This window comes from Cibotium barometz, chromosome 8 (assembly GCF_041138505.1).
Source record: "Cibotium barometz isolate CiBa-2024 chromosome 8, ASM4113850v1, whole genome shotgun sequence".
In the NCBI taxonomy this organism is placed as follows: Eukaryota; Viridiplantae; Streptophyta; class Polypodiopsida; order Cyatheales; family Cibotiaceae; genus Cibotium; species Cibotium barometz.
Window position 1 is genome coordinate 28,171,060 of NC_141053.1, and position 18,388 is coordinate 28,189,447.

The 18,388-nt window shown below is 47.1% G+C and overlaps 1 protein-coding gene and 1 pseudogene across 2 annotated transcripts in view; both read left to right on the forward strand.

The window, feature by feature from the left end:
• LOC147636112 (protein pleiotropic regulatory locus 1-like) overlaps window positions 1-18,388 on the forward strand; it is a 143,833-nt gene that overhangs the window by 63,399 nt on the left and 62,046 nt on the right. For both annotated transcript variants that reach the window (XM_086801552.1, XM_086801553.1), the window contains exons 11-14: window positions 3,051-3,134; window positions 3,320-3,380; window positions 3,485-3,551; window positions 3,639-3,716. In XM_086801552.1, coding sequence (XP_086657678.1) covers window positions 3,051-3,134; window positions 3,320-3,380; window positions 3,485-3,551; window positions 3,639-3,716 — 290 coding nt within the window. The remainder of the gene's footprint in view (window positions 1-3,050; window positions 3,135-3,319; window positions 3,381-3,484; window positions 3,552-3,638; window positions 3,717-18,388) is intronic.
• LOC147636114 (uncharacterized) lies at window positions 9,183-12,361 on the forward strand (annotated as a pseudogene).

Sequence of the window (18,388 nt, forward strand, 5' to 3'; positions counted from 1 at the left end):
CTGATGGTTTGTTGCAGGTCAGATAGGAGAACGTCATGACTTGGGGCCTTCAACTTGCTACCAATCCTCATCGGATAAATCTGGCCCCTAGAAGGCTGCTCCATACATCAAGGCTGGTGTGACGAGGGTGTCAAAAAACCAACCCCTGGAAATGTGCCTGGAAGCACTACCGCTCAAGTAAGCTCAAGGCTACATATCCCTGTCACTCTGGCATGTGCTGCGGGAAGCATAGTGAAGCGTGCTGTGTGGGCTATTGAAAGAGACACCAAGGTAGACATAGGATGAGACAATCTCCACAGGATCCCCTTTGTATGTGAAGCTCATCTGAATGTGAAGGGGCAGGAAGTATTGAAGACCATTGCCTTGGTTTTACCAAGGTTAACAGAGAGGTCCCGCTGAGTGCAGAAGTCCTGTAAGGCATCCAACTGTCTCAGAAGCCCCTCAGCTGAATCTAAGAGGACGACGATGTCATCTGCATAAAGTACTATGGGGATCGATATGCCTGCCAGTGTGGGACCACACAGCCCCGCCTAATCCGTCAATGAAGCTTGAGATCTCATCAATGTAGAGGCCAAAAAGAGTGGGTGATAGAGGGCAGCCCTATTTCACCCCAATAGTGCTGGAAATCTATTGCGATGTACCTCCTGGGGATCTCATTGGTCCGGTGACGGACTCATAGAGGGCAATGATGCTCCAAACCATGTCAGATGGGACTCCTATCTCCTGTAGACGGTGTAGGAGGTAGGCTCGGGGTGCATTATCAAAAGCTTTGCGGAAATCCACAAAGCAGCAGTAAATCCGTTGATGTCATGCTCTACCCTCCTCAATGATGGCACGGAGGGTGAAGATGTGGGAGAGAGAGAGAGAGAAAGAAAGAAAGAAAGAAAGCTGTATTAACGTCTACTAATGTACAACTGTCAATGTCTTCTCGATGTTCAAAAAAAAAAAAGGACAAATGAACATGAAATAAATTATGAAAGTACTGAGCTAGTGGGGGGGTGTGATGGATGGAGCACTATTGCTAGAGGCTCAATATGCAACCTATATGCGCAGGGTATACAAGAATGCAATGTAGATCTGTCTAGCTCCAACCAGTACCATAATGGGGGTGTAATATGTGATACATAGGCGATGGCGAGGCAAAAATACCTTGGAGCATGATCTCCGGGTGTGAGTGGTCCTGTGGCATCTCTCTGAATCTGTGTAGCAGGCATATAGTATGGAATATAGCCTCTACCATCATAGGAGGCGCAACAAACTCTGCGCGGATAATGTCATGAGGTACTGACCGTTTGCTGCGTATCATGCGTGCCATCATGAGGGCCTGTGGTCTCTCTATCTGTGTCCACCAATGGGTAGCAAGGCCTGGCGCCCATACCGCTGCTCCATACATTAGTGCCGGTGTGACTAATGTGTCAAATAGCCACCCCTTCGTTCGGGGCTCCTGAAAATGCGCCTGGTGGCAGTGTCTCTCTAGCATAGCCAATGCTGCATATCCCTGTGTCAATCTAGCTCTGGTTGCTGAACCCATGGTGAAGCGCGTGGCTCCTGCAGAGAAGGTAACCCCTAGGTACACGTATGATGTCACCACCTCCACCTAGCGTCCTGCAAGAGTGAATGTCAGCTGACTCCTGCCTTGTCTCGATGTATGAAAGACCATAACCTTGGTTTTCCCAAGGTTCACAGTAAGACCCCTCTGTGTGCAGAAATCATCGAGTGCATGTAGATGTTGCTGTAGACCTCCTGGAGACTCAGACACTAATATAATATCATCAGCATAAAGCATAATATGTACTGAGGTACCTGCTAGATCAACTCCATCTTCGCCTCCCCGTGTAATGAAGTCAGCCACCTCATCAATGTATAACCCAAATAGCGTGGGGGAAAGTGGGCATCCTTGCTTCACACCAATGGTGCTAGCAATAGTCTCGGACATGCCTCCTGGGCATCTGACTTGCCCAGAAACCTGCTCATATAATGCATAGATGCCCCGTGTCATATCTGCTGGTATGCCAAGAGACTGCAGGTGCAGAAAGAGCCTCTCTCGTGGTACTGTGTCAAATGCCTTGCGGAAATCCACAAAGCAGCAATAGAGCTTTCTCTTCCTCACTCTGGCTTGATCAATCATACATCTCAAAGTGAATACATGGTCAGTGGTAGAGAAAGCTCTCATGAAGCCTGCCTGCCCTGATGAGCGTAAACCTGCTCGCTCAGCATATAAACTAAGCTCTTGCTCCAACACTGCACCATAGAGTTTGGCCAACACGTGGCCAACCATAACCGTCCTGTAGTTGCTCGGAGCGAGCATATCCCTTGTTTTGTGGATCGGCGTGCCCTGTTAAACAGGTGTGAAAGAAAAGGAGCCAAAGAATCTACTGCATATATGAGATGCTCACCCTGTAGGCCCATATGGTCGGCGGCCCGTCCATGCTGTAGGCGGTGGATAGCTTCCTTTACCATCGAGTGGGTAAAGAAGCTAGCTGTGGTAGGTCGAGGCTCCTGTGGCTGAGGTATAGGTGGCTATTGTGGGGCGTGGTATAGGCCCTTTGCATATGTGTGCCATGTCTGTGGGTCTGCAATGGGTGTCGGTGTCCGGGGCTCTCTGAAGTGCCGCCATGAGATAGGGCTATCTCTACTCATGAAGAAATGGAAGATCTCTAGCTCCTGTATCTCTGCGAAGGCCTGCCTTTTGCGGCGAGTAAGTCTCCTCATCTCTCTCCTCGAGTCCTGCTCTATGATGGCTCCCAAGGCTCTCTATATGCGGAGCCGTGAGTATAGGGCTCTACACTCGTCATCATACCATCTGTTCTGGGGCATAGTCCCAGATCTCGCAGGCTCTCCTGAGTGGACATGATGTGGGAAGCTCTGTAATGCAGCCGTGTGTAGGAGTGATGCCAGCTGGGCTGTAATGGTATCCATAGGTGCCAGGGGATCCATGAGTAGGAGCCCATCCTCTACTCTGCCAGTGTTATATGTCTGCCATGTCATGTGAGAGAGAGAGAGAGAGATAGAGAGATACTGTTTTCTAAATTGGTGTGTAATTGATGTAGGTTTGGGACATGCGGACAAAAGCCCAAGTTTATGCTTTATCAGGGCATGAAAATACGGTCTGCTCGGTTATTACTCAAGCCACGGTACATAGCTCTCACTTGTCTGTGTTGTTTTATTTGTTGTGCCCAGGGGCATTGATGTTAAAAAAACACAGTTTCTCATATAAGACTTGTCTTTGCATGGAGACATAATCATGCCAATTTATTTCCTGGTTTGTGTGTATCTCTGAACTGCTTTTGTAAATAATATCTGGATTTTTCCTTCTCAGGACCCTCAAGTTGTAACTGGGTCTCATGATACAACCATCAAACTTTGGGATCTTGCTGCAGGTTTGGTGTCCATTGTATCCATTGCCTTGCTTGCTCTACAGTGTCAGCAGTCGGATATATGCAAATTAATAATCTTTGGTTGACGTTGATGGTTTTTGGCACAGGCAAGTCCATGTCAACTCTCACTTTCCATAAGAAGTCAGTCCGAGCGCTAGCAATGCATCCTTTTGAGTAAGTACACTTAAATATTTTCCTGAGGGCAGTGATTGCCTCCCTATGCAGTTTGTAAAAGCACTTGTATGTTGACTTGTCTTACAGGCATTCTTTCGCTTCTGCATCTGCTGATAACATAAAAAAATTTCGTCTTCCGAAGGGGGAGTTCTTGCATAACATGCTGTAAGTGGCTCTTCGTTCACATGTAAATGCTAATCTACATTTTCATTGTACATGTGATAAACACACGCCATCCTTGAATAGAAAAAGGCTAAGCAACATCTGGTGTTATGGTTTCTGATATCAAAGAAGCTAGTCTCTTGCGTCATTCTTGGCAAGAGTAGCCTAAATTCAAAAGGTTTCACTGGATATTGTGAAAGTGAAAGGCTCGGTGCAATCGAGTCCCCCTGCACAGATGCATGTGTCTTACGTGAGTGTTGGCCATTTGTTAGAGACGAGGTTCAGGGTTACACATGTATATTAGGAGCATGCATGTGCTGGTAGAAAACAGACTGGGAACATAAGAGGAGAGATTGGGGCCGAATCAGCATGACCTGGGTTGGAGCAGGTTTGAGGACCTTTTAAGGGCTGATGAAAAACTCCACAGCATCCCAGCTATGGCTGGGCCGTGCAGGCTAGCCAGTTTGTGGTCCATACTCCCCTCATTCATCGTCGTCACCCTTGGAACATCAGAAACAGTCCCCTTTCCAGCCAGGAAGCAGCAGCAAAGCAAGGATGACTTGAGGAGTTCCATTCTCAGCAAAGGTACTTGCAAGAAGGCAAGTGTTTACTGCTCCACAGGGATTGCATTGATCATTGTTTTGAGATTTCAGCCAAAGCTTTATCATTACACTTTGTTCTAAATCATACTGCTTCTAACTACCCCTACAAGGCTAGTAGAAGAAAAGAGAGTTTTTTTTTTTTCTGGGAAGAAGATCCTTCTATTCGTTAAAATGAAAAAACAGCCACAAAGGGCTAGATACAACCACGAAGAGCTAAAAACGAACTCGCCTCTTTTAAGGGCTAAAAGCAAATGATCAAGAGGGGAAGAGACACCTCTCCTCTGGCTGGCCGCTCTGTGAGGAGAAGGCTATCTCATATAGGGGGAAGGGGGGGGGGGGGGGGGCGGGGGACAACCACACAGGTGGTCTATAATGCCAAATGGGGTCACCGCCTCTATTTGTGAGGAATGGGCCAGGTCTCCAAAGGATGGTTGGTGAGAGACCTGAAGGGCTAGCCCTCCTCCATCCTCCTCAGAAGCCCTTACCACTCCAGACTCTGTGGCCCAAGCGACAGTGCCCCATGTAATGATCCGGGTCGTTGTCCATAGCGAATTTGTGGAGAATCTGCTGAGCCTTCAAGCAATCCCAAAGGCAATGCCCTGAGACTCTTGAGGGTGGCCGTACCGTGGGCAAGCTGCTGGCTGACCTCCAATGGCCAGCCAAGTACCGACCGCCAAACTCATGTGTGCCATCAACCAAAAAAAGAGGGTGATCTTTCTAGGCTGAAAGCTGTCCCAAAGCTGCTTCCAGAAATCTGAAAGGAAGTGCTATGATAGGCCATGAGACTGCCAATGAGCTGCTGTTGCCGGTGTGCCATCTATCTTAGGCATCTGGTCATGTGGCCTAGCTGCGTTGTATATGCAAAGAAGGGGGCATCCAGAGACGACTCCTGATTCGCGGAATCATGCCAAGTCCACTCTCCCGGTGTGCCATCTATCTCAGGCATCTGGTCATGTGGTCTAGCCGCGTTGTATATGCAAAGACGGGGGCATCCAGAGACGACTCCTGATTCGCGGAATCATGCCAAGTCCATAGCCGCTAGAATCTCTCCCGGGCCACCTTGTTCGGTGCTGGGTCAATGTGCCACTCCCGTGCCCGAAAACCAATCACCCTCACCCTTTGCAAGGTGCAGCCACTGAAATCCTCCAAGGGAAGCAAAAATCTCTCTAGTCTGCCATGGGATCCAATAGAAAGAGTGAGTAGACGATTGTCCTCATCTATTCTGTGGACCGCTAGGAGGATCTCATGTCTGGTAAACACGCCTAGCCACACTTTTTTTTGGGGGGGGGGGGGTCAGGTTTGGGATAGGAGTCAACTACTCCTGAGGGATAGCTGAGTCAATGTAGATTTTGAGCCTATCTCTACCTTGGATCCCTGTCAGGCCTCACTCCTGCACCTCTGGGGGTAACCACATGTGTGCAATCCAATCTCCAAGAGACCTGGCTGGTCCCATGCTTAACACGCACCAAGATACATGCGGTCGCGGGCCGCTAACATGTGGCCACTGGGTAAACGGATCCGGGGGTTCCAGACCAAAGGCTGTCGAAGCCGCTCCTCTGAGGCAACTGGAGCTATCTGTCTGAGAGCTGGGCTGAGATGATCCCAAGCACGAAGTAAACTGGCTGCAAATTTGTCCTCAAAAGTTGGGCTAAAACCACATGCTCACATCTCTATGAAGATCCATCGGGTACTCTACGGCCAAGGGCCCCCAAGACTCGGAGTGCGAGCTGAAATCAGGGCCAATAGGAAATCCTTCCAAGGCTCACCCCACTGGGAAGGAGTCCTCTAACAATCAACTTGCCCAGCAGGGCACGACTTTGGATAGCTTGGTCAATGAGTCCTAGCCCCGTGCACGACGTGGCTACATGATCACTCTCCATGCCACCTTGGCCTTGGTTGGCCTCTCATCACTACCGACCCAGAAGAAGTTCCGGCTCAATCGTTGTACCTAGCCAATACATGCTTGAGAAAAGGCCCAGCACGAAGTGATGTACCACATGGTGGCTAGAAGTACCTGGTTTCGCCACCACCACTTTGCCTACTAGGGAGAGCCTCACCGAGCTCCAATATAGAAGCTTCTTCCGAATATCTAGAAGAAGCGGGGCGAGCTTTTGCTCGGGAGAGAGATCAATGTCAACCTGGCAACCAAGATAACAAACTCGAGTGCCCCTTGGGATCCACTGGAAAGCCTCAACTGGTCGCCAAGTCGATGCGGGTTCTGAGCCTACCCAACAACCACACGACTTGTGCCAATTGATCTGCAAATTCGCGGCAGAAAATCTCGATTGCCTCCGTGAATCTCCTCTGGAGATTCCCCACATCTCCTGCAAGGAAAGTTGTGTCATCTGCAAACTCTGAGTCCAGCAGCTCCTCTTGCAAGCGGAGGGGAAGACTCAATCCTTGAAAGCCCGGTCTGCTGGGCGGAGAGAAAACTACTCATGGCCTCAGCGACGACGAATAGTGAGAGGTACGGTGCCAAAGGGCATCCCTGTCTAACCGAGCGGGAAAGGGAGGAATCTGTCGCCAACGGGCTCCCTGAATAAGAACCTGGCTATATGAGGTTGAGAAAAGTCCCGAGACACCACAAATCCACTCCATGGGGAATCCCATCTTGCTCATTGTGCCCTCGAGAAAGCTCCAATCCACCCTATCATAAGCTTTCTCAAAGTCTAGGAGTAGCACAATGAGGTCCTGTTGCTGTATCCTGGTCGAGGCCGTCACCTCCCAAAAAATAAAGATGTTGTCCAGAATGCTCCGATCCTAAACAAAGCCAGTCTGAGTGTCCTGGATCAAGTTTGGGAGAAACGGCTAAAGTCTCCTGCTGATGGCCTTGGCCAAGATCTTATAGGCTGTCCCTAGAAGAGTGATGGGTCTCGACTCTCCATTGCCAGATCTCCAATTTGTCACCACCCTCCTTGGGAATCAAGTGAATCAAGCCCTCTGAGAGCCTCTCTGGCATGGCCCTTGTGATCATAATCTCATTGAAGGCAGCTCGACGGCCGCCTTCCATGAGGTCCCAATGACGAAGAAAGAGAGACTGGAAGCCCGTCTGCCCCCGGGCATTTGCCCCTGGAAAGTGCCGTCAATGCCTCCACCAACTATTCAGCAGTGAACAGTGTCAATAAGAATGACTGAAGAGAAGGGGGAACCACCTCCCTTGTGTGCCGCAATGATGTGTTGGGGGAGACTTGCCTCTATAGCTTGTTCGAACATATCACCGTGAGGAGGGGACAACCACCTAGCACCACAACACGAGCAAAACACCAAATGAAAGTACCAATCCACTCAGTTGATGTCCTCTGTCCTCCAGCTGACAAAGTCGGACACCTGAATACTCTCCAAATCCCTCAAACTGATCTAGTTGACTCCACAAGTTGTCCTCCCAGGTCAAGACCTGACCTCCCATAGCCTTGATCTTCTCTCTCAAACCTTCAGTTGATCTCTTTTGAAACCTAGCTGACGAAAGCGTCTCTCCGCTGACACTCAGTTGATCAAATGCCGATTGGAGACTAAATCGGATAGTTGCTACTAACCCCAGTTAGAAATACGTTTGCCAAACAAGCTCCCAAACTGTCCTCTAGTATCAACAAACTTCAAATACATGCCTCAGAACTTCAGTGATCCTATTACCCCCCCCCCCAAGTCTCCGCTGACATTTCCAATCCCTTAAAAACCTCAAATCCCATCAAGACTCAACTCCACAGACTTAAGGCGGACAACAACTGACTTTCTGTTGACCTTGGAGCCCTTTTTCCCTTCAACTCTACCAATCTGACTACCTGCTGATTGACCTCTGACAGCTAGACCAAACCCTAAATCACTTCCTCTTTCACCCAAAGAGGTCATATCTACCCTTGTATACCCTCAACTGACTCCTATTGATACCCAGTTGACCCTAGTTGCACCTTTCTGACCTGAAACAGCCCTCTGTTGACATAGACCACCATCTAGCTAACAACATTTCGTGGCATGGGAAACGCTTACGAAACGACGATTTTTTACCCCAAAAAAGAACGGTTTTCGACCTTGGGCGTGGCCCGTTTTGTTGCAGCGCATTAAAAGAAAAACGGGGGCCACTTATAAAGTGGCCCGTTTTTGTTGCAGTTTATTAAAAGCATTTAAAAAAAACGGGCCTATTTTCAACAAGGCCCGTTTTTTTTGGGGCTTTTTTCTAAGGTCCATTAAATTTTTTTTTTTGGGGGTGCCTTTTTTTTAAAGAAAAACAATTTCTCAAATTCTCTGTACACACTACACAAGTACACAGTTTGTGTTCCCAGTGTTCTCTCTACTCTATCTCTGCCTTCATCCTCCATGGGTCCATGCAACCTGAGGAGACTCCTTGCTTTTGCTTGAATTTGCTTGAATTGTGCTCCCTAGCCTCCTTGCCTTTGCTTTAACTGTGTACCTAGGAGTGTCATTTTTGAGCCTTGCAAGTGCCCCCTCAATCCTAAATACCATCTCTCTCTCCCAGATGCTATTCGCCATAGAGCTTTGAAATGCAAATGCATCAAGGTAGCCTCTGTCCCTAAGTGGCTCTGTCCAAAACAACTTGAATCAGAGCTAAATTTAAAGCTTACAAGAAAAAGAGTCCCTCTCTTTTCCTAACTTCTTTCTTGCAACCATGTTCTCACACCTTTCAAGCCAAAAGCACCTCATGCTCCTGAGCCTGTATGGAAATACGTGAACGAGAATGCAACATTTGGAAAGGGGGGTAGCAAGAAGTGGTCTTGCACTTTTTGCAACACAAATTTTGCAAGCTCCTATCCACGAGTTCGAGCCCATTTGCTTGGCATTAAGAACCAAGGTATACAAGTGCGTTGCAAGGTGTCTGAGCAAAAAGATGACTCGCGAAGACCACGACAACGCCATGAAGAAGCAAAAAACTAGCAACACTCAACAATGGACAGCCGTCAACAAGCTTGCTAAACAACCGTCTGTGGAAGGTATGTTCAAGAATGCATCCTGTGATGAAGTAGATGAGGCAATTGGTCGATGCTTTTATGCATGTGGTATGCCGTTTGTTATTGCACGGTCTCTTTATTATCATGATATGGTGGGTGCAATAGCATCTTTTGGCAAGGGATACAAAGCTCCCAACAATGAGAAGCTTCGCACCATGCTTCTAGACAAGGAAAGAGACAGGGTGGGCAACCATCTATCTGCAGTGGACACTGCATGGCCACACTATGGGTGCTCCATAGTGTCAGATGGATGGACAGACATGGCAAAGAGGCCCTTGATAAATTTTATGGTCTCGAGTGCAGGAGGTGTGCTATTCAAAAGGTCTATTGATACATCGGGGTACCAAAAAACAGGGGAGTTTATTGCAGAAGCTCTTTTGGAGATGATTAGGGAAGTGGGTGCAGGTAATTATAGACAATGCTGCCAATTGCAAGCTTGCAGGTCACTTGGTGGAGCAGGTATTTCCCCACATCTTTTGGACACCATGTGCAACTCATTGCTTGAATCTCTTGCTAAAGGACTTGGCTGTTATCGAGTGGATGGATCGCGCAATCACCCAAGGCAAAGAAGTCGAGTAGTTCATTTCAAACCATGATGCAACGAGGGCTATGTTTAGTAAACATTCAAAGCTCAAGCTTGTTAGGCCAGGTGACACTCTTTTTGCTTCAAATTTTATGATGTTGCATCGATTGGTGAAGGTGAAAAGTCCCTTGAAGCAGCTCGTTACGAGTGAGGAATGGGATGCATGGAAGAAACACAATGAGCACGCTTTACACACAGAGAATAGAATCTTGTCAGCTGCTTTTTGGGATGACACAGAAAAGTATGTAAAGGTCATATGGCCAGTCATGGCAATGCTTCGCATGGTGGATAGAGATGAACCTTGCGTGGGTATGGTGTACGAGGGCATTGATCAGATGCTTGAGCAAATAAAGGAGATTTTGAAAGAAGAAAGCGAGGGCAATGCAATGTACGAGGAGATTTAGGTGCTGGCACAAGAGTGTTGGGAAATGCTTTTCGCCTCTTCATGCAACAGCTTTTGTCCTAAATCGAAATTTGTTTACCAAGAAGGCACACAAGGATAATGATGTGATGAAAGGGTGGCGGATGACAGTGGATAGGGTGGGCAAAGATGGGGCAGAGAAGACAGAATTCAAGGCACAACTATCACAATACATCGGACAGCAGGGTGATTTTGCGGAGGCATCAGCTTTGGAGGACATGCAAAAGCTTTCTCCTATTGCATGGTGGGAGAACCATGGTACAGCCACTCTAGAGTTGCAAAGATTGGCCATTCGGGTCTTGTCTCAAGTGTCGAGCGCTTTGGCATGTGAGAGAAATTGGTCAACGTATGGATTCATACATTCCATGAAGCGGAATCGGCTAGGGCATAAGAAGGCTGATGACTTGGTTTATGTGCATAGTAATCTTAGGCTCTTGTCACGGAAAGAGCCCTCTTATTCTTATGGTCCATGCCAGGCATGGGATGTATTGGATGAGGATTCATTGAATGAGTGCCTTGAGGATCTAGTTGAGGATGAGGGTGTACTTCCCATGTAATAAATTTGTATCTTGCACTGTCATTGATGGCTGAAATTCAGCCCTTATGTACTCGTACATCCCATGTTAACAAGTTGTTTCTTGCACAATCATTGATTAATGAATTTCAGCCCTTATGGTCTTCTTTTCATCTACTTTGTTACATGCTTTTACATGTTTCCTTCCGTCAAAAACTATATGTAAACATGTGCTATATTTTTTCTAAATGTCTGTGTTCTTTTCAAATCTTAGCCTACCCCCGACGTTTCCTAGTAAATGGGTTTTGCATTTCCTTGCGTTTACTTCGGCTTGCCGTTTCCTGAATGGAAACGTTTCCTGCAACCTAACTAGGGCACCAACGTCCTACAAGATCCTCTATCACCCTTGCATCCTCTGCTCTGAACCATAGTCACATGGGAACGCCGTTCCACTGGTGTGGAATGGGGGAACGTGGAGGAAGCCACCTTGGGAACGGTGGAACGTGGAGCAACGTTTTTTTTATTTTATTTTTCCTGATTCGCGAAACGGCAGCGTTAACAAATTTTTTTCCCAGATTTGGCAGCCGGCAGCGTGTCCGTTTTTTTTTTTAATAAAACGGGTGCCCAACGTTTTGGGCACCCTTTAAAAAAGGCCCAAATTTGGGCCTTTTTTAAAGGGTGCCCAAAACGTTGGGCACCCGTTTTATTTAAAAAAAAAACAAAACAAAAAACGAAAAGATTATGCAAACGAAAAGATTATGCTCCTTTGTGGGTGAAGATTGAGCATGTTGTCAACATTACGAAGCCCATTATCTACATGCTGCGTATGGTGGATGGGAAAAAACCTTGCATTGGCAAAGTTTATGAGGGCATGGACAAGATGGTGGAGCATATCCTTTCTTTGGAGCCCGACACAACAAAGAAGGCAGAACTTCAAAGTTTGTGTCAAGCAAGGTGGGACCGATATCACTCACCAATGCATGCAGCTGCATTTGTGATTGATCCAGAGTTCCAAGGCAAAGGCCAGGAATGGGATGAAGAAGTCACAAATGGCTGGGACAAAATCCTTGCCAGATTGGTGCCTGATGCTACGATGAGAAGCAAGATTAGAATTGATTTGGGAAAGTACAGAGCAAAGACAGGTAATTTTGGTTCAGCAGATGCCCAGCAAGATAGGACACTTATGGGAGGTGCTCTTTGGTGGGAGAACTACGGATCGGGTACTCCAGAGCTACAACGGCTTGCAATGCGCATTCTCAGTCAGAATGCAAGTTCTTCTCCAATTGAGCAACTATGGAGTGTTTTTAGCCATGTTGCCTCGAAGAAGAGAAATCGGCTACTCACTACCAGAACAAATGACCTTGTGTATGTGTCAGCCAACTTGCGACTATTAGCCCAGGTTGCTAGTGGTGACTTTGACCATGAGAGCTTCATAGATATGGAGCCACAGTCTGAGTCGGATGATGACGACCCTCCACCTCCACCTCCACCTCCACCTCCACCTCCACCTGCATCGATGCATGATGCATCTATGGATGATCTAGCTGACATCTTTGCACCTATTTGATGTCACCTAGAACTTTAGGTTTCTTTGTTCTTAGCTATCTAGCTTTCACTATGTGGCTGTACATTGTACAAGCTATTGTACTTCTGGTTTTCTAAATATGAACAAGGTCATTGAGTTTGCTATCAAATTCTTGTCTCTTTTTGTCTACTTTCAATTGTATATTTGTCTCTTTTTGCCTGCTTTTAATTGTATATTTGTCTACTCATGTGTATTGAAATATGATAACGTGTCGTTCCGGATCCCGTTCCGGATTGCAAGGGGTCCCGTTCCCGTTCCGGATTGGCCCCTCGTTCCCATATCCGCTCCCGTTCCCTGGTGACTATGCTCTGAACAAACCCAAGCTTCCTCAACTGAATTCGCACGTCGCCTTCTTCCCGAACAAAGCAAGAAACCCAGCAAGCTTCACAGAGCTGCTACACAAACAAACCTGTTGGCTCTCTCACAACCCTTCACCTCTATCCTCTTCCACGTATTTATGCGCGCAACTCTTGCGCCCCCTAAACTCTTGCTCCTATTGCACCTATGCACCTTTTGCACATCCCCGTCAACTACCCCGCAACCACACTACATATGCAGCAGTTCAGACCTCACTTAACTGCAGCTGACAACATCAGTTCACTTGTTGCAGGTGGTCATGCAACAACCATTCTGTCCTAAGGTCCTAAACATACCCGACCATCTTATTTCAGTTCTGTGGTTTGGGGTAGGCTTATCTATTGGGCTCAAAGGTTCGGGCACAAAAAACACCTATCATAGTTTGCAAAGCCCCCCCTTGGTTAGAGCATTCATGCTCAACCACTTATTCTGGCAAAACTTTATTCAAACATTGCAGCTAACTCTGGCTCTTAGTAGCTGGTTTGTGTACCATCATTTGCTTCACTGTGACCCTCCACTTGGATCAAACACAAAACAAGAGTGTAATCCATGTATCACATCTACATACTCCAGCCCTCCTGGATCAAATGGCATGTTCAGGGCTAGTTCCTGCATCATGTCTTCATCAATACAGCTTTCATCACCTTCTTGACTGCCCTGCATGTCCAAGACACCACCCATAATCACCGATCTCACATCAAGCACTAGCGGGCTCTCATAAAATCCCATGGAATCACCTTGCCTCAAAACATTCTGATTCAGCATATCAGGGGAGTCCATAGAAGCATCCAACACATCATCAATATTTTCACAAACATCATCATCAACCAAAGGCAGGCTTAACATAGCAATCTTGGTACACGCACGCTGCACATTCACTTGTACTTCTAGATAAAGCTCCACTTCTGGTTCATTTTCACTGAAATCATCAATGTCGAGTCATCGTGCATATTTGCTACCACATCATCTACAAGATTGCATTTTCCTTCCAAGCTGTCATAAGCAGCCACATGGTCTCTCCAGTCAAGATCACCTGGCATAGCACCAATAAGCTCTTCATATCTATCCTTCACACCAAAATCCATGTGCACCTGACATTTTGAAAAAAAATAATTCACCATGTCCTCCATATACAACTCCCAAGCATCATCCAGAAGTATGTCCAACTCCTAAGCTATGTCTTGGCCACTTGGAACACATGTATCCACATCCTCATAACATGGGTACGAATCCATGTACATAGCTTCAAGAGGCATCTCCTCTCCAACTTTCTCACATGACTCATGGTTACCACTCTCTGATGAGCACTGTGACAACATCACTTGGCTTCCCATCTCCATGGGTATCTCGTCTTGGAGACAAACACAAGGCTCCTCTGACCCTACCTCTGCACTAGATCCCATTCCAAACATGGACTCACCACCATTGCTACTGTTACCATCGCTAGCAAACAAACCAATAATACCGCACACCTCTTCTTCAACACCCATGCATCCATTGACAAACTAACTATCACACGGAGATTTCACACTGACATCCCTTCTTTCCAAGCATACATCATTGACTACATCTGCTTTCCCCTCCCTAGGAATAACTTCAAACAAACCACTCACCTCTTCAGGAACTTCAGAATAATGTTCAGTCGACATATCGTTATTGCTTTGGGATGATGACTCTCCGGAATCCGTGGATCCAAAATTCCCCACTGTATCTTGCATATCCTCAGATGTCTTGCAAATGGAGGAATCCATACTATTCTCCTCGATGGCTACATCTTCTTCCTCACTTCTCTTGACATCTACTCTCCAAATCCCTCAAACTGATCTAGCTGACTGCACGAGCTGTCCTCCCTCAGACCTGACCTCCCATAGCCCCGATCTTCTCTCTCAAACCTTCAGCTCATCTCTTTTGACACCTAGCTGACGAAAGAGTCTCTCTGCTGACACTCAGGCGATCAAATGCTAACTGGAGACTAAATCAGATAGCTGCTACTAACCCTAGTCAGAAATACGTCTGCCAAGCTCCCAAACTGTCCTCTAGTATCAACAAACTTCAAATACGTGCCTCAGAACTTCACTGATCCTATCAGCTCCCCCTCGCTGACTTCCTGCTAACTGAGATCTGACTTAGCTACCTCAGCTGACTTTGCTCTGAGTTAGATCTCACCACCCGAGTGTCTGCTGACACTTCCAATCCCTTTAAAACCTCAAATCCCACCAAGACTCAACTCCACAGACGTAAGGCGGACAACAGCTGACTTTCAACTGACCTTGGAACCCTTTTCTTCTTTAACTCTTCCAATCCGACTGCTGCTGATTGACCTCTAAGAGTCAGACCAAACCCTAAATCACTTCCTCTTCAACCCAAAGAGGTCATATCTACCCTTGTATACCCTCAATTGACTCCTATTGATACCTAGTTGACCCTAGTTGACACTTTTCTGACCTGAAACAACCCTCAGCTGACCTAGACCACTATCCAATCCACAACCTATCCAACTATTCTCTGATTGCCAGACCAGACTTCATAGGCTTTAAACAAGTCAAGATCTATTCTTCCATACCATTAACTGACTAACCCAAACACACAACTGACTCCAGTTGACTTTGTCAGACCCTGCTGACTCACAATTAAGAGTGTTCTGACATAGACTTGATTTAGCAAACCTCAGATCCTCACTCACACATGTTTTCACTTAGCAATCTTAAATCAAACAACTTAAACCAAAGCATAAACAACTCATCAATTAAAACCATAGGGAACTTTCCGCATATAGATGATAACTGAGTTTGTCTTAACAACCCTGAGACCTGGGGATTAAACAGAAAAGAAAGATCATCAAGAACAAGAGGGATCCTCCACGAGATTATTTCAGCAAGCTCTACAAGCCTTTTTCTTCAAATTCCACAAGAACAAGTATCTTTGAACACTGCAGCTACCCTCTGCAGGTCTCGTCCTTCAAGCACAGCAGGGAATTGTTGAGCAAACCTTGGACTTGTCTAAGTTCTAACAGAGATGCAGCTTCAGAGATCCTAGGGCACCAACCTCCTACAAGATCCTCTATCACCCTTGCATCCTCTGCTCTGAACAAAGCCAAGCTCCCTCAACCTAATTCCCACGTCGCCTTCTTCCCAAACAAAATAAGAAACCCAGCAAGCTTCTATTAGAGCTGCTACATAGCCAGACCCCTTGGCTCTCTCACAACCCTTCACCTCTATCCTCTTGCACGCAATTATGCCCGCAACTCTATTTTGCCTATGCATCTATTGCGCGTCTCTGTCAACTACCCCGCAACCACACAACACATGCAGCAGTTCATACCTCACTTAATTGCAGCTGACAACAGCAGTTCACTTGGTGCAGGTGGCCATGCAACAACCATTATCTCCTAAGGTCCTAAACATACCCCACTATCTTATTTCAGTTCAGAGGTTTGGGGTAGGCATATCTATTGGGCTCAAAGGTTTGGGCACAAAAAATCCTATCACCGCCAGACCCTCTCGTGTGTGCCCACCACTTGTGGAGATTATGGGGCACCCTTGAGAAGAGATGGAAAGAAGTCCGTGGCGATGGCTCTCACAATGGGGGGTGGGTATGAAACAATAGTTGCATCGTGGCCACACAATCTGCGAATGCCGTCTCTCCTCCTGTGGGGGACGGCTATCTCAAAGAAATCCCCTTTGACTCTGTTGCCAGCCTGAGTCCAAAAAGAGGCTATACCTGTACGCCACCCTTGTCTCCTTGATGGATCTAATCTCCGTACGAGCGGCAGAAAGGTGACTCAGTATACCGGCTATCGGGGGACCTCTTTTAAAGTCGTTGTAAAGAGGCTAGACGACTCCCCAAACTCCTCTCCTGTTCTCGGAAGCCCTCTAATCGGCACTAGGCTGCGTCGTGCAAGAAACTCCAGATTTCCCCTAAGCACTCATCCAATGTGTACACAGCAAAGCTTGAACTAAAGTCAAATCTAGCCAATATCTGCTCTAATGCTACATATCTCGGGGTTCTGAATGTGGCTGTCCGGAATTCTCAAGCTCGCATGCCTGTTGTGCCTACAGGGGTCCTCTAAGGACAAAATAACTAGGGCCTGATTAGAAAAGGAAGTGCCTGCCAGAATACCAATCATGCCCCCTCCGCTGCAAGCCCATTCATCAACATAAAACCTGTCTAGTCTAGAGAGGTTGGGGCCGGTGCTCCTCCTATCCGATCTCGAAAACCAAAGGCTCTCAGGGCTACTCCCGAACTCTGGAAGATTCCTAGGGTCCTGTCGCTTGAGTGCGAGAATCATCTCCTCCAAGGCCGAATACTCTACTCTTGAGACTGTGGCCGTGCCACCTCCAAGTCGGTCCTCTGCTGCCTCTATCATGTTAAAGTCACCGCGCAAGCACCAAAAGTCAGCCTGAGGGAGGGCTGTCGGACTGTGCTCCAAAAGACGGCTCTACTTGCAGCGGCGTTCGGCGCATAAACATTGAGGAAGCCAACGCTATCCTCTCTGATCAAAATGATAATCCACTGTGCATGCCCCGGGACTATGACTCCTCAGTCAGTCATTGCCGGCAAAAGCTGCTCACTTACAGAAATACACACACCTCCCTGTGTCCCAGAGGAGCCAAAGGATGGGGACCAGAAAGTGTAACTCCTGCCTAGAAGAATCTTCCTGCATTGGCGGGTGCGCCCCTCTGAAAGGTGCTACTCTTGGAGGAATAAGATGTGTATGGGACCCCCAACTTTGTCTCTCTCAAGCTCGCTTTTGAGGACGTCTTATCTCTGAAAGCACCCATGGGTTAGTCACTGCCCAACCACTGGAATAGTAGAACACCATACAAGTACTCACCCACCCATAGTTGAAAGCCTTTCTTAACTTTTGCTTTAGAATACAGATACTCACACACTCCTCTTTAAACTTTAATTTATAAAACAATCCATTGACAAACAATTACTGGGTACAGATGTCACAACTCAAAATTTCCATTCAATCCTTGTTTCTCACAAAACAGTATCACTCTTGACTCTCCGTTGAGACCAGCAGGTCAACAACGAGATCCAGTAACAGATTACAATAAGTTTCTCGTCATCATACATATATATCTTCCACGACATACGCATGGGTGTCCTCGGCACCGCGAGCGCGTGCATCGCCTGGTCAGAACCCTCCAGGATCCTCCTTAGGTGTCCTGGCACTTCACTTAGGGACCGCTTCGTTGGCCCTCGTCCATCGTACCGGAAGCGCACCATTTTAACCATACCGAGGCTGGTCACGACCTGGGCAGGTTTGCCGCGTGAGCCGTCCTTTGAACACTCCCCGCCAGCTGTTGCAACCGAACTTCCCTTAGAACACACATATACCAAAAGCTCCCTCCAGCATTCTGGCGTAAGACAGTCCTTTGAGAAAACAGGGTTTCTATGCAAGTTTTCAGTTTTGATTTTCTTATGAATACAATGAGTATATCTTAATCTCGTATCCCAAGACTTCTAGATCACAGGTCTGGATTCCCAAACAGAATTCCTCGAATTCAATAATCTTGATCCTCATATCAAAATCAAAGGTCTCAACTTAGTTTCAGATTCGGTGCTCTAAACCATGAATGTCCATGAAACAATGCGCATATTAATCTCTGTGTGATCCGGCACTAGCGGAGCTGCTCTCCACTC